The 27,793-nt window shown below is 53.7% G+C and overlaps 2 protein-coding genes across 5 annotated transcripts; one reads left to right on the forward strand and one right to left on the reverse strand.

Moving 5' to 3' along the window:
• On the forward strand, nucleotides 1-9,593 carry ICMT (isoprenylcysteine carboxyl methyltransferase). Its single transcript, XM_027565067.1, has 5 exons — nucleotides 1-273; nucleotides 1,105-1,193; nucleotides 2,060-2,229; nucleotides 2,988-3,205; nucleotides 6,281-9,593. The coding sequence occupies exons 1-5, from the start codon at nucleotides 79-81 to the stop codon at nucleotides 6,461-6,463; spliced, it is 855 nt and encodes a 284-aa protein (XP_027420868.1). The 5' UTR covers nucleotides 1-78; the 3' UTR covers nucleotides 6,464-9,593.
• Nucleotides 7,602-24,955, reverse strand: RNF207 (ring finger protein 207). Of its 4 annotated transcripts, XM_027565064.1 has the most exons (19): nucleotides 24,610-24,955; nucleotides 24,278-24,434; nucleotides 23,978-24,168; nucleotides 22,978-23,110; nucleotides 21,729-21,873; nucleotides 21,559-21,640; nucleotides 21,410-21,485; nucleotides 21,204-21,329; nucleotides 20,702-20,748; nucleotides 20,368-20,440; nucleotides 20,233-20,301; nucleotides 19,633-19,701; nucleotides 19,380-19,477; nucleotides 18,472-18,658; nucleotides 18,178-18,300; nucleotides 17,768-17,819; nucleotides 17,223-17,340; nucleotides 11,872-11,952; nucleotides 7,602-11,022 (listed from the first exon to the last, which is right to left on the reverse strand). In XM_027565064.1, exons 3-19 carry the CDS (start codon nucleotides 24,166-24,168, stop codon nucleotides 10,854-10,856), a joined length of 1,839 nt encoding a protein of 612 aa, XP_027420865.1. In that variant the 5' UTR covers nucleotides 24,278-24,434; nucleotides 24,610-24,955; the 3' UTR covers nucleotides 7,602-10,853. The 4 variants fall into 4 exon arrangements, with proteins under 4 accessions (XP_027420865.1, XP_027420867.1, XP_027420864.1 ...); XM_027565066.1 differs by lacking the exon at nucleotides 20,368-20,440 and having other exon boundaries at nucleotides 18,115-18,300; nucleotides 20,233-20,269; XM_027565063.1 differs by lacking the exon at nucleotides 24,610-24,955 and having other exon boundaries at nucleotides 18,115-18,300; nucleotides 24,278-24,504.
• Between the last annotated feature and the right edge of the window lie 2,838 nt (nucleotides 24,956-27,793).

Below are 27,793 nucleotides of genomic sequence, written 5' to 3' on the forward strand. Positions count from 1 at the left end.
CGCAGTGCGCAGGCGCGGCGGGCAGGTTTCCCAGGGCTACAGCCGGCGCAGCCGCCGGCTTGACCGCCTCCCTGCGCCATGGCAGGCTGCGCGGCGCGGGCTCCGCCGGGCTCCGAGGCGCGCCTCAGCCTCGCCACCTTCCTGCTGGGCGCCTCGGTGCTCGCGCTGCCGCTGCTCACGCGCGCCGGCCTGCAGGGCCGCACCGGGCTGGCGCTCTACGTGGCCGGGCTCAACGCGTTGCTGCTGCTGCTCTACCGGCCGCCGCGGTACCAGGTGCGGGCCGGGCCGAGGGCCGGGGCGGGGCTGGGGGCCGGGCGGGCTGGGCGTCGCGAATGGGCACTGTATCCAGCCGGGGTCTAGGTCCAGGTCGGCCGACAGCGCGGCCCGCGAGAGGGGCTGCCTCCTCCGGCCGTGTTCTTAAGCAGTTGCGAGTTCAGGCGGCGGGAGGGCGCCCTCCCCGTCAGTCCTGGGGGGCGTGGGGTGCGGGCCCCCTCCGCCCGGCGGAGTGGGTGGAAAATTGCAGTTGGCGCGGTTCAGCAGCTGCGGCAGATGAGCGCGTGGGGTGGGAGTGAGCGGGCCCACGAGTTCTTTTATGTAATTTGAGGTGTGGAGAACTACCTACCTACTGTCAAGTCTGAGGTCAGAGGCCCCCGCAGTAACGTGGAAGGGGCTGGGCGCGGAGTCCTGGCTGTCCCGACTGGATTCGCTGCGTGGACTTGGGAGAATCCGGCCAATACGCTAGGTTTACGCTGTTTTCCCACAGCCCTGAATAATAACAATCCTAATAGTAATGGTAGCTAAAAACTTCTATAGCACTTCCTCTTAAGTACTTTACATGGGTCATTCTCACAGGAGTCCTCAAAGGTAGGTACTGTGGTCATCCCCATGTGTAGATGGAGAAGCCCAGGTGCAGAGAGGTTAAGTAACTTGGCCTAAGGCCACAGAGAGAGGTGAGTTTGGGATTAAGTCCAGGCAGCCCTGCTTCACCCCTTTAACCTCTGAGCAAGTCGACTCAATGGACTTGGTGGTGGCCTACTTAGGCCAGGAAGTAGGACATATGCTCTGAACAGCCAGGTGACTGAGCCTCTTTTGGGTCCGTTTCAGATAGCCATCCGAGCCTGTTTCCTTGGCTTTGTGTTTGGCTGTGGAGTGCTGCTAAGTTTTAGCCAGTCTTCCTGGAATCACTTTGGCTGGTAAGAAGTGCTTTGGGAACCATAGTTGTGAGTCAAGGGTGGGTGGATCAGAGGGTCGGTAGTGATGGTCCCGCGTCCCTGGCTGGCTGAAGGCTAGTGAGGGTTCTGAGGGATTGAGGCCTCTAGCTTCCTAGATTCCTGCATCCTGGACCTCGCAGGTAGAAGCAGGTCTCTCGTGGCATCCTCCCCGTAGGTGTCCTCATCCACCGCACCTTCAGTAATGTGACCAGCCCTTCCCAGAAAGAGGGTCTTGGTCCTCAGTGACAGGAAGGGGCAAGGCTCTGGCTCGTCTTCACAGGCCTTTTCCGTCTCTAATTTCTATTAGGTCACATCTAATGCTTCCCCCACGGCCTGTGTAGGATTTTCCCTACACTATGATTTCAGTCCCTTGAGCCTTCTAGTCCCTGACCTGGATATGAACCAGTGGCTTCCAGGTAAAAAGCTTTATCTCCTATTGTCGATACTCTGAGCCATCTAATCTTCCTTTGCTGGAATTATTTCAGTTTTTTGGATTTTTGTATTCGACATACATCACTACTTTATTTTGATACTTCCCCCCTTCCATGTTTTACTGTGTGTAATGTCATTTTTTTTTTAAGGCAGAAGGCCCATAATGCCTTCCTAACCTATGTTTTTCTTTTTTTTCCCCTCCTCCTGTGATATTCAAAGACGTAGTCCCTTTACAACCCCACTTGCTGCAAACCTCGGGAGTAAGGTGGGTGCCTGTGCCTGATATCCACTCTCAGGTGACAAGAGAATATCATCAGATAATTCAGGGACAGTTCAGAACAAATCAGCGCTTGGACCTATGGCTAACTTAATTCTCTTGCCTCAACTTACCTTATGTTCTTTTTGTTTTAAAATAGGTATATGTGCTCCCTGTCATTGTTCCACTATTCTGAATATTTAGTCACAGCAGTCAATAACCCCAAGAGCCTGTCCTTGGATTCCTTTCTCCTGAATCACAGCCTGGAGTACACAGTCGCGGCCCTTTCTTCTTGGATAGAGTTCACACTTGAGAATATCTTCTGGCCAGGTCAGTGTGTCCTGCCCTTCCTCTCCAGGGGAGATGGGCGGCTTCCACGGGGGCCTGAGGACAGTGGCCTGGCTTCACCTCCCAGGTCTAATCTCTCTGAGTGATTTTCCCCAGATCTGTATCCTCACTAAGCTCTTTATAAAGGGCGAGCTTCGCCTGTGAATTCCATCTCTGGATTTTGAATGGGGGACATGTTGACCTTTCACTTTAAGCCCTGTGAGACATAGTTTGCACCATCTAACATGAAGTTTCAGCCTCTGATAGCTGTAACCCAGTTTTATAATCAGGGGGTCTGGATCTGTTCATTTTCTGCGACTTGAGAAATTTCATATGAAAATGTTTACTAGCAAAAACCACTGCATCTGGTAGCTACTCTGACGTTGAACTTTGTGCAACAACTTAAATAACATACATCTAGTTCCTCAGATTCAGTAGAGGGCCAAGGTGGGAAATGCTGAGCCTTCTTTGTTTCACTTAGCTGCTCTTGTCCCCAGAGGAAGGATGGGAGCCCATCAGCTCTTTTCTCAATGCTCTAACTGGACTGTTGGTGCTTCAGAGTAACTGGATGAACAGCACAGCTTTGGGGGCTGTGTTTTGCTTATCATTAAGCTTCAGTGTGATCACCGATGCTGACCTCCCACCCCCAGCATGTTTTCTAGTGCCCCAGTCTTTGGAAATAGGTTAATTTTAAGTCTCAGAGGGAGAGCTCAGTGGTCCAGGGTCTTCACTCCCCCTTTGTCACCATCTCTGTCCTGCAGAACTGAAGCAGATCACCTGGATCAGCGCCATGGGGCTGCTGATGGTAGTATTTGGAGAGTGTCTGAGGAAAGCAGCAATGTTTACAGCTGGTTCCAATTTCAACCACGTGGTGCAGAATGAAAAGTCAGAAACCCATACTCTGGTGACCAGCGGAGTATACGCTTGGTTCCGGCATCCGTCTTACGTCGGGTGGTTTTACTGGAGTATTGGAACCCAGGTATGGTGTCAGAATCAATGCCATTCCCCTTTAAAGTTTTTAAAAATAATATCTTAAATCGACAGATAATTCAAATACCGTAAAACACCATTTCAGGGTGTACGATTCAGTGGATTTTAGTGTATTTACAAATAATTCAAATACTGTGAAATTCACCATTTCAGAGTATACGATTCAGTGGATTTCAGTGTATTTACAAAGTTGTTGGTTCTCCCCCACCTTTTCTTTTTAAAATATTGTGTTTATTTATTTATTTATTGGTGGTGCCGTGTGGCCTGTGGGACCAGGGGTTCCTTGACCAGGGTCGAACCTGGGCCCTAGACAATAAAAGCAGAGTCCTAACCACTGGACCACCAGAGAATTACCTGTTCGTCCTTTTTTTATTTTTAATTTTTATGAATTTATTTGTTTTTGGTTGCTCTGGATATCCTTTGCTGCTCGTGGGCTTTCTCTAGCTGCAGGGAGCAGGGGCTACCCTTCCTTGTGGTGCTTGGGCTTCTCACTGGGGTGGCTGCTCTTGTGGAGCTCTGTCTGCTCTAGAGCACAGTAGTTGCGGCGCACGGGCTTAGTTGCTTGAGGCATGTGGAGTCTTCCCAGACCAGGGATAGAACCCTATCTGCGTCGGCAGGCAGATTGTTAACCACTGGGCCACCAGGGAAGTCCTGGTCCTTTTTATATAGGTACACATGTTCCCTGCTGTGTTTCAAGTGATAATTGAATAAAAGTCAAAAGAACTGATTTAGTCTTTAACATTTTTTGCTGTATACTTAAACCTGGGTGTTCCAAACTTGTAAACTCTCGGCAGTTCTGGGTGCTGTTGCCCCATCTTTCGTACCCCTTTTCTACCTCTTTAACTTAGATTTGGAGCTTCACCCAGTGGGGTGAGGACAGAGATGCAGATGTGGGGAGAGCCCTCTGCCACTCAAGGGGCAGCTTAGCTGATTTTCATTAGAAGCTGCTATTAATGAGCCCTGATGGCGCTAGTGGTAAAGAACCTGCCTTGCCAATGCAGGAGACATAAGAGATGCAGGTTTGATCCCTAGGTGTGGAAGATCCCCTGGAGGAGGGCACGGCAACCCCCTCCAATATTCTTGCCTGGAGAATCCCCATGGACAGAGGAGCCTGGCGGGCTACAGTCCATGGGGTCAAAAAGAGTCAGACACAACTGAAGTGACTTAGCACACAGCACGCACACACACAGCACATTAGTGAGCCCAGAGTCGTGTGTCATGTTTAATGTGAGTAATGGAGGTTTGCTGGGTCTTAGGCTGCAGACTGAGCCTTATTTCTGGACAGTTGTCTGTTGAATCTGTTCTCTTAGACCTAGAAGGACTTGGCCAGAGTATGTGGGTAGAGCTTAGAAGATTCATCACCTCTTTGGGAACATCCAGTCTGGGCCCCAGGCATCCCATTGCAGGCTGGTACCTGGGGACCCTCTGGTGACCCCCAGTGGTATAGAAGGGGCAGGTTCTTCTGTGGCATTCATTTAAAAACGTGCATTTCTGCAACTTCTTGTGTTAAGAATCACATTCTCTGGATACAGACTGATTGCAGAGGAATCGTGTAATTTGCCATAAATGCTGACTAGTAAACCTAAGTGCTCTAGGACTCAAGGTTTTGTTTTCCTTTTTAAATTTATTTGGCTGTGTTGAATCTTCCCTGGTGGCTCAGTCAGTAAAGAATCTGCCTGCAGCACAGGAAACCCAAATTCGATCCCTGGGTCGGGAAGATCCCCTGGAGGAGGAAGTGGCAACCCACTGCAGTATTCTTGCCTGGGAATTCCCATGGACAGAGGAACCTGGCGGGCCGCAGTGCATGGGGTCGCAGAGTCGGGCAGGACTGAGCAACTGAGCACGCGCACGCCGGGTCTCAGGTGTGGCATGCTGGCTCTTTGCTGTGTCCTGGGGAATCTCCGTTGCCGTGCACACCGACCGCTAGTTGTGGGCTCAGCAGTTGCCTTGTGGCATGTGAGGTCTTAGCTTCCTGTTGGGATCGAACCCACATCCCCTGCATGGGAAAGCGGATTCTTAACTAGTGGACCACCAGGGAAGTCCCTCAAGAGGTTTTCACACCTCTTTAACTGTAGATCTTTTTACACTGTGACCCAGCACACAGGTGTATGTGAATATAGAATAAATCTTTTCTGAAACAGCCCTTACCCTGCCTGTGTACAAAACATGCTGTGTTCTAGCTTGTTAGTGTTTGTGATGCTGTTTCTGATGCAGGGGATTGATTTCGGCTCCATGGTGGGCCGTGGCCTAAGAGTGGGAAGACCCACTGTAGGGTGTGCTGAGAGGCCTTACGCGCCTGCTGGGTGGGTGGGTCCCAACTCTGACGTTCACTCCTTGGCCTCCCTTAAGTAGGGTGGCAGCACCACCTCAGAGGCTTGCTCCGGGGCTTGAGTGGCTTACTGGTCAGTGGTAAAGGGCTTGGCTCATGCTGGGAACACAGGAGACACTCAGTAAACAGTGGTGAGAATAAGAAGTGAGGTCTGGTCACCCACGGGGGGAAACACATCCCGGGCGGGGTTGGGGAGGGGAGGTCAGAAGGCTTCCTGAGCTGAGCTAAGGAGGCACGATTGATGGCTCGGTGCTTTCTGAGCAGGGGGAGTGTTTCGAGGGAGGACAGTGTACAGTGTGCATGGGGAGGCTGAGCTGGGGGCAGAGGACCAGGGAGCTGTGGGGTGGGAGGGAGCAGGTCCCCAGGTGTTGGGTCGGGGCAGGAAGTGGACAAGCTGGGAGCCATGCAGGAAGGCAGTGGTGCTTACAACGGGAATTCACACATGGGGTCGCCCTTGTAATTTTTAGGTACCTGTCAGGTAAGAGGAACAAGAGAAAAGCAGACCAGCCAAAGCTACAGCAATGAGTGTTCAGTTCTGTTATGAAAGTGATTTCGGTTCATGGTGCTCTGGCCCTGGGCTCAGGGTCTCCAAGACCCCAGTCACATATCTCGAGAGTCTCTTGGGGCCCTTGACAGGAAGTCCTCTGTGGGTGTTGGAGAGCGGCTGATGCCCTTCAGGTTCACGGTGTGGAATCACACTGGCCCTGGCCCACTAACGCTGTGCTCCCTCCTCAGGTGATGCTGTGTAACCCCATCTGTGGGGTGAGCTATGCTCTGACAGTGTGGCGGTTCTTCCGCGACCGGACAGAGGAGGAAGAAATCTCGCTGATCCACTTTTTCGGAGAGGAGTACCTGGAGTATAAGAAGCGGGTGCCCACGGGCCTGCCTTTCATAAAAGGGGTCAAGGTGGAGCTATGACAGGCCCAGGGTGGCCCAGGCCAGGCCGGGGGCCTCCCGCTCCTCGCAGCCTGGGGACAGAACTGCCTCCTGTCGACCACTCTGCAGAATGGATTTTCTTAATCATTTTCTATGTCACCAATTATTCTTCTGGAATATCACTCAAAATCAAATGGTCAGAAGGCCTTAGGACCAAAGGAACCCCCCCCAACCCCCCTACTCCCCACCGCCCTGGAGCAGCCTGCTCTTGGGCTGAATCAAGGTAGGATGTAGATTAAAGGTGGACAAGAAGCAAATAACAGCAATACCCAGCAGCGCCCCCAGACGTGCCTGGGGAGTGCCTAGGCCACACTTCAGCCCTCCACGAGGCTGGGGGTGTTGAGTTATAACCAAGACCCCGGGGAGAGAGGTGAGCTCCCCCCTCACGTGAGTGAGGTGCCTGCCGCAGGAAGGGGCGCACAGGCTTATTAGTGTTAGAGACACATTCAGAATCCTCACTTTAACCGAAAAACACAGACAACACAGCTTGAACCTCCTTATTTCCGTCCCTACATGCGTGAGCTTCTCTACAGTTTAAGATGCTTCCTTCGGTTCCTCACATATCTCATCCTATTTACTTACCTATTTTTTAAAAATAGCAGTATAAACTCAAAGTGGACTTAACACAGTGTATGAGCCTCACCCTTTATTCGGCAGAAAGGCAGCATGGATGCCCCCAGTCCTGGCTGAGGCTTCAGGTTACCAAGGCTCTCCGCGCCAGGGAGACAGTGGGCCCCTGTGGCTTTCCTGGGGTCCTGGCGCCTGCTCTCCTTCCAAAAGGGCCTGGCGTTACCAGTGACAGGCATGTCAAAGATGGGTCATTCGTCCTTTATCCAAGAAATGCTTCCTGGACACCTGCTCTGTGCAAGGCACTGTCAAACATTGAGAAATACTGCTCTCTGTTTATTTGGGGTTTCTTCTTATTTTACCATAGCTTATATTTTTGTGTTTTGACTTAAATGTATTAACCATTGATTCCTATGGTCTGTTCTCAAACTTCCATCATCCCTAATGCCATTTCAGACTGTCTTCCGAAGGGGTTTGAGCATAAGCAACTATAAATTTCCAGCAAGTTGACTCATGAAAAAAATAGAGCTGAGATTTAGTCACTACTTTTGTTTTTCAAGTTTGGGGAGAGTGGTTGGCTTTACGAGTCAGACATATGAGCTCTGAGGCACTTGTTGAATTCTGGATTAGAGAGAGGAACTTGGTCTCAGTGTGACTTCTGTCCATGAAGCCCTGCGGTGGCGCCCTTGGAGCGTGGATCGAAGGCAGCGTCAGCGCCTGGCTGGAGCGCTGCTACACCACGCCACCTGGCTTTCAAGGAGTCACTAAACCTTTCCGTGCCTAGACCTCCCCATCTGTAGAATGGGTCCATACCACCTACCTCACAGGGGTGTTGTGAAGACTTGGAAGAACGATGTCAAATGTTTTTAACACTTTGGTAAGAGAGATGACAAAACCAGTACCGCGTGAGTTACACAAAACTGGACGTTGGATTTATTGTACCAGATACCGGAAACGTGTGTTCAAAAAAGCATCTTACCAACTCAAAATGCCATTTATTTCTAGATTTCCTGGCCGAATTAGTGTTTTCATGATTATATATACCAAAGAGGTGTACGGGTTCGTCGGCAAGAGGTGTGACACTTGCTGGAGGGAGGACCCGACTGAGTCCAGTCTCGGCCTCCTGAGGTCTTGCCCGCCGACAGCCCAGGTGGCAGCCTCAAGGCGGTAGGTTCCTCTGGCGGGAATGCTGCCTGGTGGGACGTCAGATGCACTTAGTGTGTGTGGGGATTGAATCAGTCCTAAACTTGTTCCCCAGGCCACGCTCTGCAAAGTCAACCCACTTAGTAGGACTGCAGGATGGAGGCGGGTGTGGCTGCAGCTTTGGCAGTGGCCCCCACTCTCCGAGGCAAAGTTCTTGCTGCGCTAGCCAGATAGGAGCCAGCTTTCCTCAACACTGGGGGCCGTGAGGCTGTCTTCAGCACACGGAGAGCCGCTAATAACGCCTGGCTTTATGGACTGTAAGACTGAAGGCGCTGGCCTCTGACTGTGTGTCCCTCCTCCACCTGCCTGCCAGGCCCGGGGCTCAGGAGGCCGGCCCTGGTGTCCCAGGGAGATGCTGTCACACCACCCACCCAGGCTTGACAGGACGTTCTGCCCTGCTTTGTCCCCCAGGGCGGAAATTAGCAATTACTTAGGGATCAGAGATGAACCGCTTTGGGACAGGCTTTGGCAAGCGATCGACGTTCATCTAGCACTGAGATCTTCAGGTTATTTTTAACTCCATAAATTTAGCAGTGCCAGCATGCAGGGAGGAGAATCAGGTTAATGAGGTACAGGCTTTTGGGTATTCCTGAAAGCTTTTCTTTGGGTAAGGGCCACATCGCCAGTTCCCTCCAATTAAGAAACCGTCAGGAGACTTCTTTTTCCATCGCAGGTTTCAAAGTGGAGACTCTGAAATGGAAGAGAGGCACCGCATAGAACAAAGTTGTTTTGAAGCAGTGTGAAACAAAACACTTTATGAGAGTTTGCAGGCTGGGGCCAAGAATGCTGGTTTATGGAAAAGAAGTTGTGGGGCGAACCTGACAAGGCAGCATACCCCACCTTTTTCATGGTCATGGGCCGTTTTGTACACCTAAAAAGTAAACTCTATTAATCCCTTTAGCTATCTAACTCTGGTTGGTTATCATGATGGGGAAACGTCCCTGAACCCAGGGGTTGCGTTAATAGTAGGGTCTCCTTTTGGCAGCAGCCCCTCCGTGATGGGCATGGTGACTCGCTGGCCCTTCTCTGCACTTTCTTAACTGCCTTAGATAGTTGTACTCTCTCTCCGCTCCGCGTTTTGCTTCTGTAGCGACTTAGCAAGGCCGGGCCACCCCCAGCCTGTCTGGCTCGGGGGCGGTGTTGGTGGGGAGACTTGCTGTCAGTCTGCCCTCCTGGGCTCGCTCCTGTGGGTCTGTCCCATAGCTAAACTAGGAGAGTAACCTTATAGAGTAATTGCTCTTCTTTTTACATGCAGAAATGTTTATTTAAATATTGGATTTTCTTTCACAGATACTGATGATTTCCAATTCTTAAATAAAACTGTACTTAATTTCACTATGAACAACAGTGTGACTGTGTGGGATTCAGAAACTCAAGGTCTTGTTACTTCCAGTTAAGAAACGTCCAGAACCTACAGCATAAAGTCAGACGTGTCTGCCTCCTTGGTTCTGTCCTGAGTTCCTCCCTCTGAGCGGTGTGTTCCTCCTGTCCACACTCCCCCACCACTGTAGAGGTCCGCCCCTCCCTCCCCCACGGTGGAGGTCTGTGGTGCTTTGGGATGGGACCTGGGTGCACGCAGCAGGTATGCAGACCTTGGGTGCTGATGTGACCAGTGTGTTGACCTGCAGGCCCACCTGGCGCATGAAAGCCACCTGAGTCACTAAATCAAGCTGGTATTTAAGATGTGACTCTCGGCATCATTCTGCCTCCAGAACTTTGAATGTTAGGTCATGCGGGTCGTTGTTCAGTTGCTCAGTCGTGTCGGACTCTGTGACCCTGTGGACTGGAGCACGCCAGGCTTATCTGTCCTTCACTATCTCCTGAAGCTTATTCAAACTCATGTTTTTTGAGTCCGTGATGCCATCCAACCATCTCATCCTCTGTCGCCCCCTTCTCCTGCCTCAATCTTTCCCAGCATCAGGGTCTTGCAGGTTAATTTTCATGTTTAAGTGTTCTGTTTAAGTTCCACTTGACAAAAAGCTACTGGGTAAGAATGAAAAACCACGGGAGCAAAGCTGCGGGTGAATTGTGCTTCAGCATCATCAGAGGCGCACGGGAGGGTGACAGCAGGTGGGGACGGCCAGAGGGACGTGGGGACAGAGGCGCTCTTTCTTCGCTTTATGAGCTCAGCCTAGGCCCCACAGTGAGAAAAGCTGGAGCGAAGGTTTTTCCCCTTGGCTGAGTCAGCACTAGGATCACAATGGGGTAGAACTTTCCAGCTAACAGCAGGGCTGTGGTTCAGAAGGAACAGGCTTCCTCTGAGGCAGAGTAGGTGCTGCCCAGTGGGTTAGTCCAAGAGGCTCGTTCATGAAATTCAGAGGGTGCACCCTGGCAGGAGTTCACAGCCCAGTACACAGGGAGGTGCAGGGTGAACTGGGCTGCCTCCTGGAGCCACTGTGATAAGGGTCAGGACGCTGAACCATGAGAAGTCTAGCCTAAACCAGAGAACCTGAAATAGGGATCTGCTGGAGTGTCTGGGTTTTATTGATGATAAATGATTACAAATTAAAAAAAAAAAAAAAAAAAAGGAACTGTCTTTTCTTCACTCTCCTGGCCTTGATTGGCTTGTTGCAAAGTGCTTGACCCTGGAACTGGTCCCAGGTTAAGCTGGGTGCTCCCTCCAGGTGGGGACATCACCCCCGTTTTTTGATTTGGGTCTGTGTGCATCTTTGTTTTTCAGTGGAGGCTCCTCTGCAAGGCCCCCCAGAGCTCGGCTGTTTCTCAGCTCTAAGTTCTTCTCCTTCTTCTCTGCAACACTTACTGGATCGCTCCTAAAGAAACACTAGGCATGACTCCCCTCTCCGCTCCTGTCCCCATCTCCTTTGTGTCCCAGCGCTAAAATCCACCCAGGCAGAGGCTTTTAGAACAGCAAGCCTTCCCAAAGGGCACCAGGGGGTGACCACAGCAGAACCAGAACCACGTCGTCTCCTAAAGGACTCATCTCGCTTCTAAGACTTCTAGCTGCAAAAACGTCCACAGTTCAGACCGTTTCAGAGGCTTGTGACCCTGCTCTTTGAGTCCACCCTCCCTTGAAGCAACCACTCCAGGGACTCCAAGCCTGGAGTGGTTGGGGCTGCTTTCTGTTCTGTCACCAACCCCACGGTGGCTTTGGACACAGCTAACCTCTCCCCACCCACAGGCCCTCTTAGCTCCGATTTTCTACAACTCCAGTGAAACACGAGAAGGTCTGTTTGTGACACTGACGCTCTGTTACTGTACATTCTTTTCTCCCTCTGGCAAGTATGTTGGCAAACTCTGTGGCTCCAATGAAGGAAGAAATAACCCTCAATCACTTTTCCTTGAGTCACATGGCGTAAGAGCCAGGGTGCTCAGAGGTGTGTGGGGAAGGAAGGTGGCAGCCATGGCCATCTGTGGTTACAAAACTCTGGTCATGTCCATCCAAGTCATATCTGTCATCTACGAGATCACTGGTTTGAAGGCACCACCCAGATTAAGAACCTCTCCGACCCCAGAATTTACACACGGAGGCCCAGCCAAGGGTGTAGAGCTGGTCAGTGGCAAGCAGGGACCAAAAGAAAACTCAAAGTCTGTCCTTATCATCTGTGTTTGTCTCTGAGATTAAATCATTTGCCTGCTCATGTTGAGAAGACCCGCTTTACCTGGCCGGAGCCTCGGCATTCACACCATCATCATGCGTGTTTTGTGGATGGTCTGATGGTTCATCCACAGGGACCTGAAACCTGCGAGACAGAAAGCAGTTCCCGGGGTCTGGATGCAGCAGAGCCAGCCCAGTGCGGAGCCGGCCCGGTGCGTGTGCTCAGGTTCATGGCACAAACCCTAACCTGAGCACACCCTCAGGACCCTCCTCAGGCTTTGGGCCTCAGATATTTACTGGGGGCCAAGGCCATAACAGTGGACGAAAAAGGCTGGGCCCTGCGTTCCTGGGAGCCCTGTTCTGGTCAGGGAGACATGCCAAGGTGGGGCACCGCAGGTCCGAATGGGGGGAGTGACTGTTGAGCAAGACCTGCTTTCAATAGGAGGGTTCGGGAAGGCCTCCCTGCCGATGCTCAAGCTGAGGCCTGGGTGACATGGTCCCTGGAACAAGCTGAAGCAACAACATTCCAGGCAGAGGTGGGGAAGTGGGAGCCAGTCCAGCTTCTTTGCAGAACCAAAAGGCCATCGTGACAGGTGTGGGGAGGGGCTGACAAGGACAGAGGTGGGCAGGGAGGGTCCCAAAAGGACTCTCAGGCCCCAGGCCACACTGACCGTGACCTGCTGGAGGGGCTGGGGTGGGGAGGCAGTTGACAGTGGCTTGGATTGGGGGCCCCAATGGAGACAGAGCAGGTGGACCATGACGGCTGAGTCAACAGGATGTGGGGAGGGGTTAGCAATGGAGGTGAGTGAAGGAGGGGAATCCTGTCTTCTGAGCTTTTAACTCAAGCGCCTGCGTGACTGTGATGCCTGCACTGAGATGAGACGGGAGTAGCTTGTTCAGGAGAAGGAAACCGAGCTTTGGGTCCTTGTGGAGTTTGGGGTGCCCTGAGACATCGAAGCGCAGAACCCCAGGAAGGGGTACTTGAAGATAAGTCTGGAACTTGGGTGGGTCTGTGCTGGGGCAGTGGGTTGGGGGTCATCTGAAACACCATGGGGTTTGGAGTTTAAAAAAAAAATTGGGGAGCCACACCATGCAGCATGTGGGATCTTAGTTCCCTGAGCAGGGATAGAACCCATGCCCCTTGCAGTGGAAGCACAGAGTCCTAACCAGTGGACAGTGAGGGAAGTTCTACATGGGGGTTTAAAGCTGGGGGGAGGGGTGCGGCGAGCTGGGTGAAGGTCCTTAAGAGAGGGTGCAGGATGAGAAGAGTGCCTGAGACTGAGCTCTGGGGAAAACTGACATTTGGGAATTGAGCCGAGGAGGCAGAGCCGAGCCGAAGGTACTAAGAAGGACTAGCTGGAAGGGTCGGAGGGAAGCTGGGAAGGTGGAGTGTCTCAGAAGCAGGAGAAGAGCCAGATGAAGGTGACAGTCCAGGCTCATGATCGTTGCTCCAAGGTCAAAGAATGTAGCTGGAACGTCGCTGATGATGGAATAAGAGCATATCCAGGAGGTGGGGTTGAAGGGGGTTCCCAGCACTGGGAGGGGAGGAGGCAGAGGGAAACTCTAGATACCTGCAAAGTGGTCCATGAAGAGGCGGAGGGGCAGCCTCCCTGCTCACCCCAAACCCCCAGGAGCTGGGCTTCAGCCTGAGCCCCTTTCTATTCAGTGACACCAACCACAGATGCCACTTCCCTACAGAGGTGTGACTGCCAGGGTATTGCCCCTTGCAGGTGGGCAGGAGCATACTACTGGCAGCCAACTGCTCACCAAAGCAGGGCACATGGAAGGGAAAGGATGCCCACAGAAAAAGCATGGCTTAGAACGGGCACACGGTGTGAACAAGTGGGGTCTGTGACACCGCGATGTCACCTCCACTCAGAGGCCCCCAGGATTACGCCCATCCTGACTGTAACACCAGAGGTTAGTTCAGCTTGGTTTTGAGGTTCTATAAATGGAATCACACAGTATCTGGAGTAAACTGCACTGAATGTTAGCCTAGGAGGACACTGTCATTAGTCCTGGGTGGACAGGGATTTGATCAAGACTCTGCAAAAGGAGGACTTTCCTGGCAGTCCAGTGGCTAAGACTCCTCACTCCCAATGCAGGAAGTCTGAGTTGGATTCCTGGTCTGGGAACTAGATCCCACATGCTGCAATTAAGAGTTAGCATGCTGCAATGAAGGTCCCACATGCCACAACTAAGACCCAGGGCAGCTAAATAAGTTAATATTTTTAAAAAACTGCAAAAAGTATGATGAGTGCAACCACTCAGTGTGACTTGTTAAAGTAGTCACTTAAAAGGTGGCTTGGGGCTTCCCTGGTGGTTCAGTGATTAAGAATCCGCCTTGCAACGCAGGGGACACTAGTTCGATCCCTGATCTGGGAAGATCCCACATGCCACAGGGCAACTAAGCCCATGGGTCACAACTAATGAAGAACCATGACGAACCATGCTCTTAGAGCCCGTGCTCCACAACAAGAGAAGCCAACCCAATGAGAAGCCCAAAGTACAGCAACTAGAAAGTAGCCCCTGCTCACCGCAACTAGAGAAAGCCCTTGCACAGCAATGAAAAGCCGGCACAGCCAAAAAGGAATATGTAAATAAATATTTTAAAAAATAATAAAATTAAAAAAAATTAAAAGTGGCTTGGCAGTTCTGGATTAATACAGCAATTGTGCACACACACTCTTGATTGTCCTCCTTTCCCAAACTCACTAAAACTAGTAAAGGGACCAAAACAATGAGGGCGGAAGTCCTCTCCAGGCTGACAGCAGGAAAGAATAACAGCAAAATTTGGAAGCTGGAGAGCAGTAGACAAGTGTCCACTAATTCAGCAGACCTGAGAAGCTGAGGTCCCACCAGTTCCCACCACAGAATCCCCGGGGGCCCCAGGAACAGGCAGCCCTGTTGCCTCTGCAACTCAGGGGGTGGGACTGAAATAGGACAGTGAAGGTTAAGATCCCTACCTCTGAACAGCTGCATCCCCCCAACCCTGAATTCTGAAAGGTTAGTCTCCAGGAGGGTAAGACACACAGGTGAGAACTACTGAAAACCAGAAAATTAGGTGTGCAGACAGATGATCCACATGGTGACCTTCCAGGAAGGAAACTGGGCAAAGATCTAAAACTGACATTGGGGCATTAAAAAAAATTAATCATGGGGCTTCCTTGGTGGCTCAGTGGTAAAGAATCCTCCTGCCAATTCAGGAGACACGGGTTTGATTCCTGGTCTGGGAAGATTCCACATGCTGCACAGCAATTAAGCCTGCGCTCCACAACTACTGAGCTTGTGTTCTAGAGGCCAGGAGCTGAAACTACTGAGCCCATGCGCCACAACAATGGACGCTTCCTCAGTGAGAAGCCTGCTCACGGCAACTAGAGGGCAGCCCTTGCTCTCTGCCACCAGAGAAAAGCCTGAGCAGCCATGAAGACCCAGAACGCTAAAAGTAGAAAGAAAAAAAAAAAAGGCAAAACAAAAAACCCCACCTATCCAGATGCCTCACATGACCCACGTGCTCAGAGCTCGAGCCTGCTCTCCCCCACCTCACTCCTAACATGAAGAGGCAATCAAAGATTCCCTGACATCTGAGAAAAGCCTTTAACATGGAATGTAGAAACCGAAACAAAAAGTAACTTGGAGGGAACAGCCTTCGAGGGGCGGGAGCGGGGGGCGGTGGCGGTGGGGAAGGAAACTTAAAAAAAAAAAGCACAAAAATCTATCAGCTCCCAAAGGGGTTAGATATCGTGTCCATGAAACAACAGAATGCTATGTAACTAGAGCAGTCAGGGTACCAAAAACACCTCTTTGGAAATGAAAGCCAATTTATAACATTTAAAAGAGCTCTTGGGGACTACCCTGGGGGCCCAGTGGTCTCTGTGCTCTCAGTGCGGGGAGCATGGGTTCAATCCCTGGTCTGGGAACTAGGTCCCACCTGCCACAACTAAGAGTTCAAGCGCCACCACTAAAGATCACACATGCAGTGATGAAGATCTAAGATCCCATGTGCTGCAACTAAGACCCGGTGCAGCCAAATAAATAAATATATATATATTTTTAATAAAAGAGCTCTTGGAAATTTTATTCCAAAATGAACTAAATAGGCAAGATTGGAAGATAAATGAAGAAATCTCCCAGAAAGTATGGCAGATTAATGAAGAGATGGATAAAAAGGACTGAAAAGAGAAGGTAAATCAGAGGACCAGCCACAGAAGGCCAGTATTCAATAAGAATTTCAGAAAGTGGAGGAAAAAAGTGGAGAAAATCAATTAACCAGTTCAAAAAGGAATATACCCAGACAACACATATTTCCAGATTGAAAGGATCCACTGGTACCCAATGGATAGAACATTTGCTATTGTTTAGTTGCTAAGTCACGTCCTATTCTTTACAACCCCGTGGACTATAGCTAGACCTGCAAGAATGTGAAATTTTATAACACTGGCAGCAGAGAAGATTCCACAAGCTTCTAAAGAGAATATGTAGGTCACATTACAAGGGTTAAGAATCGAAATGCTTTCAAACTTCTCAAAGACAACCTTGGAAGCTAGAAGACAATAGAGCAATGCCTTTAAAGGAGATAATTTCCAATCTAGAATTTCCATCTAGAATTCAATACCCAGCAAAACTATCAGTCAGTCAAGCACAAAGGCAGAATAAAGATACTACAGGAACTTCCCTGAAGGTCCAGTGGTTAAGATTCCAGGGTTCCAATGCAGGGGACAAGGGTTCAGTCCCTGGTTGGGAATAAGATCCCACATGTTTCACAGTATGATCAAGATAGAAAGAAAGAAAAATACAGCAGACTTGTGCTGTTCAAAACATGTCTGTCCCATCCTCTCAAGATGCTGTTTGGAGGATAGGCTCCACCAAATCATGAACGAGGACACGTGGCATATTGGAATCAGGAGATCTCACTTTGGAGCAAGGCAAATGGAGTCCCCTGGAGGGTGGTAGAAGGAGAATCTAGGCTGACCACTGTGTACCAGTGCTACAGGGCAACCACCCTGGGGCTTGTGACTTGAGAGGCAGGCACATTGTGGACTTGCCACCAAGAAACCCTCTGCCCCTGTAACACTTCCGGTGCCCAAGGATGGTGCTTAGAGTCTGGTCCAGGTCCCCATCTAGACTTGGCTTAACCATGGGCTGGGGAAGTTCTCTCTCCTCTGTGTCCTGCTGCCTAGATTAGCTGAAGATCCTCATTTCACCCCCAAAGTGTAAAGAGGTGGGTGATTGTGTGTCTAGAAGCAGAAACTCAGAGCAGCCCACTCATTCTGTGTTTTAGCAGAGGTCCAGCACCTGACCTGCCCAGATCATGACCTGGCCCACTTCCCTGATAGGGGCTCTTCCAAAGGTGTGGCACTTTCTCTATCCACATCCTGAAGTATCTTGGTTCCCCCAGAATACCTCCAGTCTCACCTGGGTTCCAGTCGCTCCTTCACCTTGGCAATGGAGCGGATGTAGGGCGTGATTTGCTTGGTGATGGTGGTCAGGTAGGCATTCTCCTGCTTCAGCTGGAGAAGGTCATGGAGCTGGGCTGTGGGGGCCCAGGCCAGAGCATTAGGTCTTGTTGGCTTCAGATCCTCACTCTCCAGCCTCAATCCATGTAAATATCCCAACTATTTGAGTGATTACCTCTAATTAAAGCATGAGGTAAGATTCCTAAAGTCATCCTACTTACTGAATTCTGACCTCAGATATATTTTGGGGGGGTCACTTAGAAGCTGTGAGTCAAGAACTAAGTGGGGGACTTCCTGGTGGTCCAGTGGCTAAGACTCCACACTCCCAATGCAGAGGATCTGGGTTTGATCCCTGGTCGGGGAACTAGATCCTCCATACCACAACTAAGACCTGGCACAGCCAAATAAATAAGAGCTTGGGAGTTCAATCTGGTTATTGGGTAACTGGCTTCCTGCCCCTGAAAGCATGTGGAGGGGGAGCACTCAGCAGCAGCTGCCCAGGACCTTCATATATCTCCTGTTCGTTAGCCACCCGCTGGTAGGAGTCCTCCCAAATCTGAAAGAGAAAGTAAGTTGGATATTGCACATGGCCGAGTTGGAAGTTCCATTGGTGGCATTTCTGTCCTCTAGCTGCTCAGAACCACAGGGTGCTCCCAGGCAGTTCCCATGGTTCCAGGGTGCTCCCAGGAAGTTCCTGGGTTCCAGGCAGCAGAGACCAGGTTCCAGAGCCTGTGAGGGCCTCCTGGGGCCCCAGGCCAAGGTCCCCCCCACCCACTTCCTGTCTGGGGGTAGCCCACCGACATGCTGACAGGTGGGGCTACAGGACAGAGAGGTGCCTTGGGAGTGGCTACCTCCTGAAAGACTGCTCTCAGGCCCTCCACGGAAGCATACTCCGAGGCAATCTGGGCGTCCACCTGCAGGGCCTTGTGTAAGATGTCGCCCATGATCTCGGCTTTGATGAGCGAATGGTGCTTGGTGAGGTCCCGGTGCAGCTCCTGTACCTGGTCCTTCAGGTTCTGCATCTCTGCTTGCAGGCGCTGGGGAGCAGAGAGACCGGTGTGTGCCTGTGTGCCCTGCAGGCTGGGTGCACTGTGGGGGCCTCGGTGGAGGGGTGCCTGGCAGCCCTGGTGGCCGGATGAGGTTTGGCCACTGCACTTTGGCTCGAAGGGGTGGGGCCTTTCCTCGCTGGCCCATCCCAGCCCGCTCACCCGGTAGGAGTCCTCGTAGTGGCGGCAGTGCTCCGTGAAGGGTGAGTCGTCGCCCTCCGCCAGCAGCACCTTGGTACTGATGGACCGGTGCAGTGTGGGCTTTTGGACCGGTGACCCCAACATCTTCCCCACTGGGGAAGGGCAGCCGGGCCCCCTCAGCACCTTGGGGCCCAAGCCCCCTGTGAGCCTGGGGAGAGAACTTGTGTGGATGTGGCCGTGGGGGTCCAGAGGGTCCTCCTTTCCCCCAGCCTCTTACCCCAGGCAGCACACCAGAACCACGCAGGGGCCCCCAATAAACCTGATGCCAGGTTTTGTCCACCCAAGACCAGTGACATCAGCAGGGTATTTTTAAAAATCCTGAGGGTGACGCCAGTGTGCAGAAGAGTCTATCAGGATGTCCTCAAGGCTGGTCCCCAGCACACCGTAAGTTCATGCACACACGCAGGACCTTGAAAATTTGGCCTGATACCCAGTCTCCTGTGCCTGGGGCCCTGGGACCCTTGGCAGACAACCCCAGCTTAGGCATTTCTCCTAACTCCTAGGGATCTCCAGCTCTTTAGACTGCCCCCCATTCCCAGAAGTCAGACCCCCTGCAGCTTCTGGTGACCCAGACTCCACTCTAAGATACCCTTCCTTTCAGGGCTTAGACACCCCAATCCAGGTGCACAACTACGGTTGGGGGCAGCCCTTGAGTCCTCCTGTTTACCCCTGACCCGGTTCTAAGCCCAGTCTACCGTGGGCTTCCGACCAGGATGGCTGCTTTCAGGCTGGGCAGGCTCCCGCTTGGAGGTCAGTAGGTGCTCAGACGCGGCCGGGAGCTTGGTGAGCTGGGAAAGCCTGCCCCCACCCCCGCAATGGAAATCTTGTTCCCGCCTCCCCGTTCTCGGGCCGGCGCCCTCGCGGCTCACGTGCTAGTGCCACCCCCGGCACCCGCCGCCCGGCGTGGCCCCAGCAGCAGTAGCGGCTCCAGGCAGCGCGCGAACTCAGCGCGGTGGTCGCTGGTGATCTGGGTGGCAGGATAAGGTCGTGAGGTAGGTCCCTACCCTGCGGGCCCGCGCCCCCGCCCCCGCCAGCGGCGCACCCTATGCCCCCGTCTCCCTGGCCCACTCTGCGTCCTCGGCCCGTGCCTCCGCCCCCGGCCCACACCACGCCCCCACGCACCTTGCTGCTCTGTGCCGGCCGCAGGCGATGTGGCCGCGTGACGATGCCCTGCAATCTCTCCATCAGCTCCTGCGGCCGGGGAGGGGGAAAGGGGAGGGCTCTCAGGTGGGTGGGTGCGGGAGGGGGTGACACTGAGGGGAGGGGCCCGGAGGGTGAGTCTGCCTTTAGGACGGTTACTTGCCTTCCGATCCTCCCTGGGATTGACCGGATGTCCACCCCAACTTCCCCCACCCCAAATCGACAGGAAAGGTTAGGATGTCTGGACTTCAGTAGACTGCGTTTTAGGGGAGGAGGTTTATGCTCCCTCCAGGCTCTGCTTGTCCTCTTATTTATTCATTGGCTGCACTGGTGGCTTTGGGGGATCTTAGTTCTTCCGCCAGGGACCGAACCTTGCAGAATCCTAACCACTGTAGACCACCAGGGAATTCCCTGCTGTCCTTTTAAAAGGGCTCCACTGGCCCCCAAGTAGTTTGTAGATGACGATGTGGAGGAGGTGGCCAGCCTCCAGGTAACAAGCTGCCCAGCCCTGAGGTGGGGGTCTCACTTGTGCACAGTGGGTTCCTGCTGGGGAGGGGAGACCCAGGAGCTGGGGGCACTCACATAGCCCAGGTCCAGGAACTCGGCCTTGTTGGCCAAGCTGAGGAAGGAAGAGCAGATGACCAGGTGAACCTGCAAGAGGGACACTGCTCAGTGCCCGGGTGGGGTGCCCAGCCCCACGCCCCCAGCTGCCCTTACCTGCAGGGTGGGCAGCAGAGTGGCCAAATGGGAGAGCTGCTCCTTGAAGGCCTTGTCCTTCTCTTCATACTGGCTGGGGGAGGGGCAGGCAGCCTCATCTCCAAGAGGAGGGCTGCCCACCCCCACCTGGGTGGGGCTTCAGAACTGGGTGGTTCCATCTCCCCTCCCGCTTTATGCATCCTTCCCTGTCTCCCCTTCCCTGAGCCACCTTGCCTTCCCCCTGACAGGGTGGACACCTGGATGTCTTGCTCTTAGGGTGGGATGGGGCTGGCCTAGGCTCCAGCTGGTGTCTGGAGGTCAAGGGGCAGAGGGTGGAGACCCTGCCACCACTCACCTCTGCACGGCCTGCAGCAGCAGCGCTTTCCTCTCTGACAGTTTGTCCTGGGAGGGACAGTCCACTAAGTGACTGGGCAGACTCGGCCCTGCCCCCTCCCAGCACTCTCCCAGGCTCCTGGGCCCCAGCCACACAGCTGCTTAGGCTGGCTCTCCTCCATCCCACAAGCTCTGCTACCCCGCCTGGGAGCACCGGCAGCCTCATCTTCAATGTCACCTCCTATGGGAAGTCTTCCCTGACCACATCACATCACCGGCCCCAGCCTAGGGCAGGCCCTTCAGTTCAGTTCAGTTCAGTCGCTCAGTCGTGTCCGACTCTTTGAGACCCCATGAATCGCAGCACACCAGGCCTCCCTGTCCATCACCAACTAACTAACTCCTGAAAGTAGTTCAGTGCTTGCTACACTGGAATCTCTAGAAGGGCTGGGGCAGGCCTGGGCCCCAGTCAGGAAACGCTGATAAGGATTCTGGGCTGTGGCTGTTTAGTTTCCCCTACCCCTCACCTGCATGCTGCTGAAGAGGGCCTGGATGGCGGCCTCCTCCTCTGCCGCGCTGCGTCGCACTTCCTCCACCATCGCCTGCAGCAGCTCGATGGCCTCTCGTGTGGCGGTCTGCAGGGCCTTCACCTCCTGGGGACAGGGCGGCCTCAGCCTCCTGGGGGCGCGCGTTCCCAGCCCCGGCCTCGGCGCGCCCGGCAGCCCGCGCTCACCAGCACCGCCTGCTGCAGCCTCTCGCAGCCCTGGACGTAAGCTGACTCGAGGTCCACGCAGTGGACGCGGCTCTCCCTGCAGGGACCCCGCGCGTGAGCCCCGCTCTGGGACGCTCGCCAGCCCCTCACCTCCTGCGCCCTCTACCCACCCCTGCATGTCCCGGAAGCAGCGGATGCACAGCAGCGACTTCTTGTCGGTGGAGAACAGGACATAGGGCTCGGCGTGCAGCGCTGCGGCGGGGGCGGCGGTGAGGGCGCCGGCCAGCGCCCGTCCCCATCCCCGCCCAGCGCCGGCCCCGTCCCCGCACGCCGCACTCACTGCACTTCTGGAGCACGTCGCGGCTGCGCTGACCTAAGGCCACGATGTCGTGGCGCGCGAACATGCGTGCCCGGTGCGTCTCGTCGCGGCAGCGCGCGCAGAGCGGCTGCCCGCACGTGTTGCAGAAGTACGTGGTCTCCGCGTCCTGCGGACAGAGCTCGGGCTCAGTCCGCCGGTGAACTGGAAGCCGGTCTTTGCGCATCTGCGAGTCTCCGGCAGGGGCAGGGCCGCCGGCAGCCCTTTCGTGTAAACCCGACGCGCAGCGCTCTGTATCCCCAGTTTACAGATGAGAATATCGAGGCTCAGAGAATAGGTAAGGGGGAGGTACCCGGTCTGGGCTTGAGGAGGGGGTTCCCCAGGGTTGTGGGGAGGGCAGATACTGTATTTGCAAAATATTTAACCTACAACAGAAACGTATGTGTGCCCGTGGGCAAGACCTGTCAAGCCCCTCTTGGCACCCTCAATAGGAGCCACATGGCTGTGTTCACCCCAGCTATTTGGAGTTGAGACTTGACTGGGAGGGGGAAAGGGGTGAAGGTCTGCAGGTGCCCTTCCCTGTGGCTGAGAGTCCAAGGCATCGATCCCAGGAATGGCTATGAAAACACAGACCCCCAACTTCTTTGGCATTTAAGGCCATTTCCTCCCCAAGCTCTCCCTACATCCCGCCTCTCACCTACTGCTCCTTATCTTCATACTTCTGGGTAGCACATATTCTAGAACTTGCCAGCACACCCTGACCTTTTGCTCCTGTAGGAACATCCTCCGGGAATCCTCAGACCAGCTTCCACAGTCTGGAGAGAGTCCCCTGTGCACTTCTCAGTCCAGCCTGAAGCCTGGCCTCTACTCCCAGGTCCTTCAGGATGACCTCTCCCCAAAAACACAGTGGGCTCACATCCCCTGTCCTCTCTGGCTGCAGATAGCGGCTCGCGGCTACCCAGGTAGCAGTGGACCCTGGAGGGACTCCAGGTCTGTGCATGGATTGCTCTTCTTGTTCCATTTCACAACTCTGCCCTGAGTTGGGGGCCAGTAAACTCCCCGCAAATCCAATGGCTTTAACCCCCACACCTAACAGACTGCTGGTTCAAGTGAGTTGTTTTGGAGTTCGGTCTCCATACCAGTAAAGTGGGGCCTCTGTTTTGGATAGGAGGTGCCTTAGAGAGGGGCTGGAGAGCCCGCTGTTGGGTGATCCTCTGAGGACATGGTGCAGCCTGGCACCCTCCGCTCCCCACTGCACCCCGGGTGCCCCTGCCTGCTTGCCGCACTCCAGGTCGCAGTTGGCGCAGCGCACCACCTCGGTGCCATCCCCTGAGCTGTCCACCAGGAACTGCAACAGCCGATCCACTGGAGGGAGCCCGCTGGGGCCCTTCACCACCGTCTGGTGCCTGTGGAGAAGCTTCAGCCAAGCTCCAGATGCCCCTTCCCCGAGGCTCCCTACCCACTTCCTACTGCGTACATTCCAGGCGGAACTAAAAATAGGGTGGGAGGTGGGGTGCCTGCAGGCCTGACATCTATAAATATTTCAGCCAGTGCGCACTCTGACCGGTCCCTTCCCAGCCCTGGAGGGATCCTGGGAGGGGGTTGGCGACTCAGGGTGTCAAAGGCAGAAGCCTCACCTCAAGCCCCTCTCGCTGCATTAGGCAAATTCAGGGCCACCCCAGGTATCCTGAGCTTCCCTGGTAGCCCAGCGGTTAAAGAATCCACTTGCAATGCAGGGGACAAAGGAGGCTTGGGTTCAATCCCTGGGTCAGGAAAATCTCCTAGAAATAGCAACCCACTCTAGTATTCTTGCCTGGAGAATCCTGTGGACAGAGGAGGAGCCTGGCGGGCTACAGTCCATGGGGTCACAAAGGCTCAGACATGACTGAGCAACTGAGCACACGTGCACAGGTAGGCTGAGCCAACACAACTTGCTACTTTGGCCTGAGACTTAAGGACCCCTAAGTGAGTCATTGGGAGTGTCCAGACGTTGAGCTGAGATCCCCTACTCCAGCAGCATCCAATTCCACAGCACAGGCACTCTAGCCTGCCCTTGCCCCCTGATTTATCTTGAGACGCCTTGGGTCATAATCCCAGGTCTCAGTTACCCTGATTTGTAAAATGGGCAGGAGCCTTCACGATCTCTGGCAGAGAGGCACCAGCTGGGTACAGTCTCTCCCAGCCTTCTCCCCGGAGAGTCTTGCCCTCCCAGCACGAAGATCCCTTCCCAGAGGGAGCCAGCCTCCCCTCCTCTGGGGCTTCCAGGCACTCACTGGCACAGAGGGCAGGCGAGGCGGCCATCAGCAGCGCGGCCACGCAGGCAGCCGGCACAGAACTCGTGAAAGCAGTCCAGCAGGCAGGGGCGCTCATACTGCGCGTGGCACAGCGGGCACACGAGGGGGTGGCCGCTTGTCCCGTCCAGGGCGCCCGGGCCCTCCAGAGACGTGAAGATAGCTCCCGACATCTTCAGGGACAGCGCAGAAGGGCGGTGGGGCGCCCTTGGTTGGGGAGGGCTCTCACCGTGCCCGCGCCGGCATTCGCAGCCCCCCTTCCCCTGCGCCGGTCCCCCTTACCTGTCCGGCCCGGACCCTTGGCGGCGTCCAGAGATCGCGGAGGGCGGGGCAGCTAGGGCTCGGGGCTGGGGGCTAGCGCGCCGGGGCGGGGAGGATAGGCAGGAGGCGCGCATAGAGGCCAGATCCTGTGCGTCCTCCCACTTCTCCAAGGCGGCCCCTGGAAGGTCAGTCAGTGCATCCTACCCAACGCCCAGCCTCCCTCTTTACCCCCCACCCAACCTCCCCTTACTCCCACCTCAGGAATTCTCCTGCCGGTGTCCTCTGGGTGACCCGCAGGCGGCACCCCTTCCACCCCCCCCCCCCCCCCCCCCCCCCCCGGTGCTCCGGTCCACCTTTCCCAGGCCGGCGGCTGCTGCCTCGCCGCGAGGGTCTGCACCGAATGAACTCCGAGCTCCTCCGCCGCTCTGACCCAGGGCCCTGGTCACAGCCACGGCCACGGCCACTGTACTCCACGCCCGGAGGAGGAGTGTGGCGGGAACGCGCGGCTGGAAACGACTCCGTGGGGCTAGGGTTCGAAACTTGGACTGGATCCCGCCCGGGATGACAGAGCCCCGAGCCCAGAGTCGCCGGAGCGCCGCACAGAGCGGGGCCCGAGGGCCCTGGCTGCGGGCTCCTCAGGGATGTATGGCCCCTCGGCCAGGCTGGCTCTGTCGGGTCGGACTTGGCCGGGACAGGAGTTGGTCTGCGCGGTCCTATTTCCTCAACGGGCAGTTGAGGGAGCCCGAGAGCAGCATCCGCCCCTCCCACTCTTGGCTTGGGATGCACGTGAGAGGGCTTGGCATGCCAGGGCTGCGTTTGGCAGGTTGGGGGCCCCCGGCCAAGTTTCCGACCTCTCAGAGCCTCGGAGGTGGGTTAGAACAAGGGGACCTCTCGGTGATCAGGGCAGGCTTCAATGAAGTGAAATGCACGTCTCAAGCCTCCAAATAATTAAGACCCCAGCCCCATCAGCAGCGGAGTGCCCCAAGAAGAGGTAGGTTTGGGAGGGAAAGAGTGAGAGAGGATGCGCTGAGCCTTTCCACTTGGGCCCCTCTGCCTTTCTTGGCCTGCTGTATACTTGTTTCACCCAGGGTGATTTTCTCCAAATTGCCTTTCTCTGCACATGCCGTCCTGAGCTCCTGGAGAGCAGCCCCCATCTCTGCTCCCGCCACCGCCCCCGCCCCCGTCCCAGAAATCAGAGTCAAGCCACAGCCTGACCCATGGAAGGTGCTCAATTAAATCATACTAATCAGTTAGAATGGATGTGAGAGTTGGACTGTGAAGAAAGCTGAGCGCCGAAGAATTGATGCTTTTGAACTGTGGTGTTGGAGAAGACTCTTGAGAGTCCCTTGGACTGCAAGGAGATCCAATCAGTCCATTCTAAAGGAGATCAATCCTGGGTGTTCTTTGGAAGGAATGATGCTAAAGCTGAAACTCCAGTACTTTGGCCACCTCATGTGAAGAGTTGACTCATTGGAAAAGACTCTGATGCTGAGAGGGATTGGGGGCAGAAGGAAAAGGGGATGACAGAGGATGAGATGGCTGGATGGCATCACCGACTCGATGGATGTGAATTTGAGTGAACTCCGGGAGTTGGTGATGGACAGGGAGGCCTGGCGTGCTGCGATTCATGGGGTCGCAAAGAGTCAGAAACGACTGAGTGACCGAACTGAACTGAACTGAATCAGTTAGAAAAAACTAGGAGATAATATTCTAGCTGGGTTTTGAAAGATGACTAGAAGTTTGGAAGGGAGAAGAAAGGAAGTGAATTCTAGGCAGGAAATACCTATTCTTTTCAGGGTTGATAGCTTATGGTGGTAGGTGTCGAGTTTGTGGTCTCTGAAGGAGGTTTCACTCCAGAACCAAAGATGCAGTCTCAGTCACTCAGAGCTTTGTGCAGCAGAGATTTTATTGAAATAAAAGAACAGAGACAGCTTCTGACGTAGACATCAGAAGGGGGTAGGAAGAGGACCCACTTTGCTAGATTGAGCAGGGCATTATACACTTTTCAGCTGGCTGCTGAAAACAGATAAAAAGAATACCTCAAGACTGAAAGTTTTACCAGACCCTTTCCCAAGTCATACATCCTGAGATAACTTTGACACAAGATTAGCCAGGGAGAATGGGTTCCTGGCAACATGCCTCTGGGAGAGATACAGTGTTGCTGAGAAAACAGGTTCCTTGGCAAGATTTGTTACAATTATAATCATTAACATAGAGCCTAAGTAAAGCACACCATGAGTAAGATGTATTACTGCTCTGTAATGATTAGCTCCAGATCTAAAGAAAAGCCAGCTCTCAGGCAAGATACATTGTTACACAAGGCTTAAGGAAAGCATGAGCAAGACACATTGTTGCTTGTACAGCCTATGTGACTAAGGCAAAAGAACTGGAACATGAATGTTCACCTCCTCCTTAAAGGAGCCTTGGACTCCCTATCAACCTGCCTAAGTAACGCTAGAACAGTCCTCTCCAGCCCTTGAGCTCCAAGTCCTAGTAACAGTGGCCAGTGTTTACAGGTCAAGGTACTATTCAAAGCTCTTTTACTTGTATTATCTCAACTAATCCTGACCATCTTTCAAAAAAGTGAAAGTGTCAGTCGCTTAGTTGTGTCCTGACTCTGCAACCCCATGGCTATAGCCAGTCAGACTCCTCTCTGTCCATGGAATTCTCCAGGAAAGAATACTGGAGTGGGTAGCCATTCCCTTCTCCAGGGGATCTTCTTGACCCAGGGATTGAACCTGGGTCTCCTGCATTGCAGGCAGATTCTTTACCATCTGAGTCACCAATCCTGACCACCTTACAGCCTTACTATTTGAGTAGTAGCAATATTTACTGAGCATCCACCATGGGCCCTATACATAGAAATGGACAAACCAGGTTCACCAAGTACACAAATCAACAAATACAATGACAGACTATGTTAAATACTCTGAAGGAAGAATCGGGATGATGTGATGGAGGGCAGCTGGGAGGAGGTGGAGCTGAAGACACACTAGATAACCATGGATGGGCAGAGCTCCTAGAGGATGAGAAGAAATGAGACACAAGAAAAGCCAGGAAGAGTTCAAAGCTGAGCCAACAGCAAGTACAAGGTCCCAGAAGTTGGAATAAATGTGAAGGAAGGAATGGAAGACCAATGTGGGTGGAGAGGAAGGGATGCAGGATTGGGGTGAGGCTGAGGATGGAGAGTGGGGGCAAGGGCATGGAGAGTTGAGGGTTGCATCTTTGGGGTGAAGGTGGTCATCTTGACCTTCTAGACTAGAGAGGAGTCCACGCTGGATGCTGTACATACAGACTTGGGGAGTCATATTTAAGGTTATGTGTCTGGACTTCCCTGGTGGAACAGTGATTAAGACTGGGCACTTCCACTGCAGGGGGTGCAGGTTTGATCCCTGGTCAGGGAACTAAGATCCTGCATGCCCTGTGGCAAGGCCAAAAAAAAAAAAAAAAAAGGTATGTGTTTGGAGCGTGGCAAAGGTCAAGTGTAGATAGACGAGAGGGGCTTTGTTTCCGGTAGACCGTCAAGTCCAGGGAGGA

Source organism: Bos indicus x Bos taurus, chromosome 16 (assembly GCF_003369695.1).
Source record: "Bos indicus x Bos taurus breed Angus x Brahman F1 hybrid chromosome 16, Bos_hybrid_MaternalHap_v2.0, whole genome shotgun sequence".
Taxonomy (NCBI): Eukaryota; Metazoa; Chordata; class Mammalia; order Artiodactyla; family Bovidae; genus Bos; species Bos indicus x Bos taurus.

Excerpts from the sequence above, each read along its gene's own strand:
- ICMT (XM_027565067.1), top strand. The coding sequence starts at position 79 with ATGGCAGGCTGCGCGGCGCGGGCTCCGCCGGGCTCCGAGGCGCGCCTC. Across the intron at positions 274-1,104 it reads ACCGGCCGCCGCGGTACCAG|ATAGCCATCCGAGCCTGTTT; the intron begins GTGCGGGCCGGG and ends GGTCCGTTTCAG. Across the intron at positions 2,230-2,987 it reads TGAGAATATCTTCTGGCCAG|AACTGAAGCAGATCACCTGG; the intron begins GTCAGTGTGTCC and ends TCTGTCCTGCAG.
- RNF207 (XM_027565063.1), bottom strand. The coding sequence starts at position 24,168 with ATGTCGGGAGCTATCTTCACGTCTCTGGAGGGCCCGGGCGCCCTGGAC. Across the intron at positions 20,441-20,701 it reads CTGCTGCAGGCCGTGCAGAG|CCAGTATGAAGAGAAGGACA; the intron begins GTGAGTGGTGGC and ends CCCCTCCCCCAG. Across the intron at positions 11,953-17,222 it reads AAGGAGCGACTGGAACCCAG|GTTTCAGGTCCCTGTGGATG; the intron begins GTGAGACTGGAG and ends TCTGTCTCGCAG.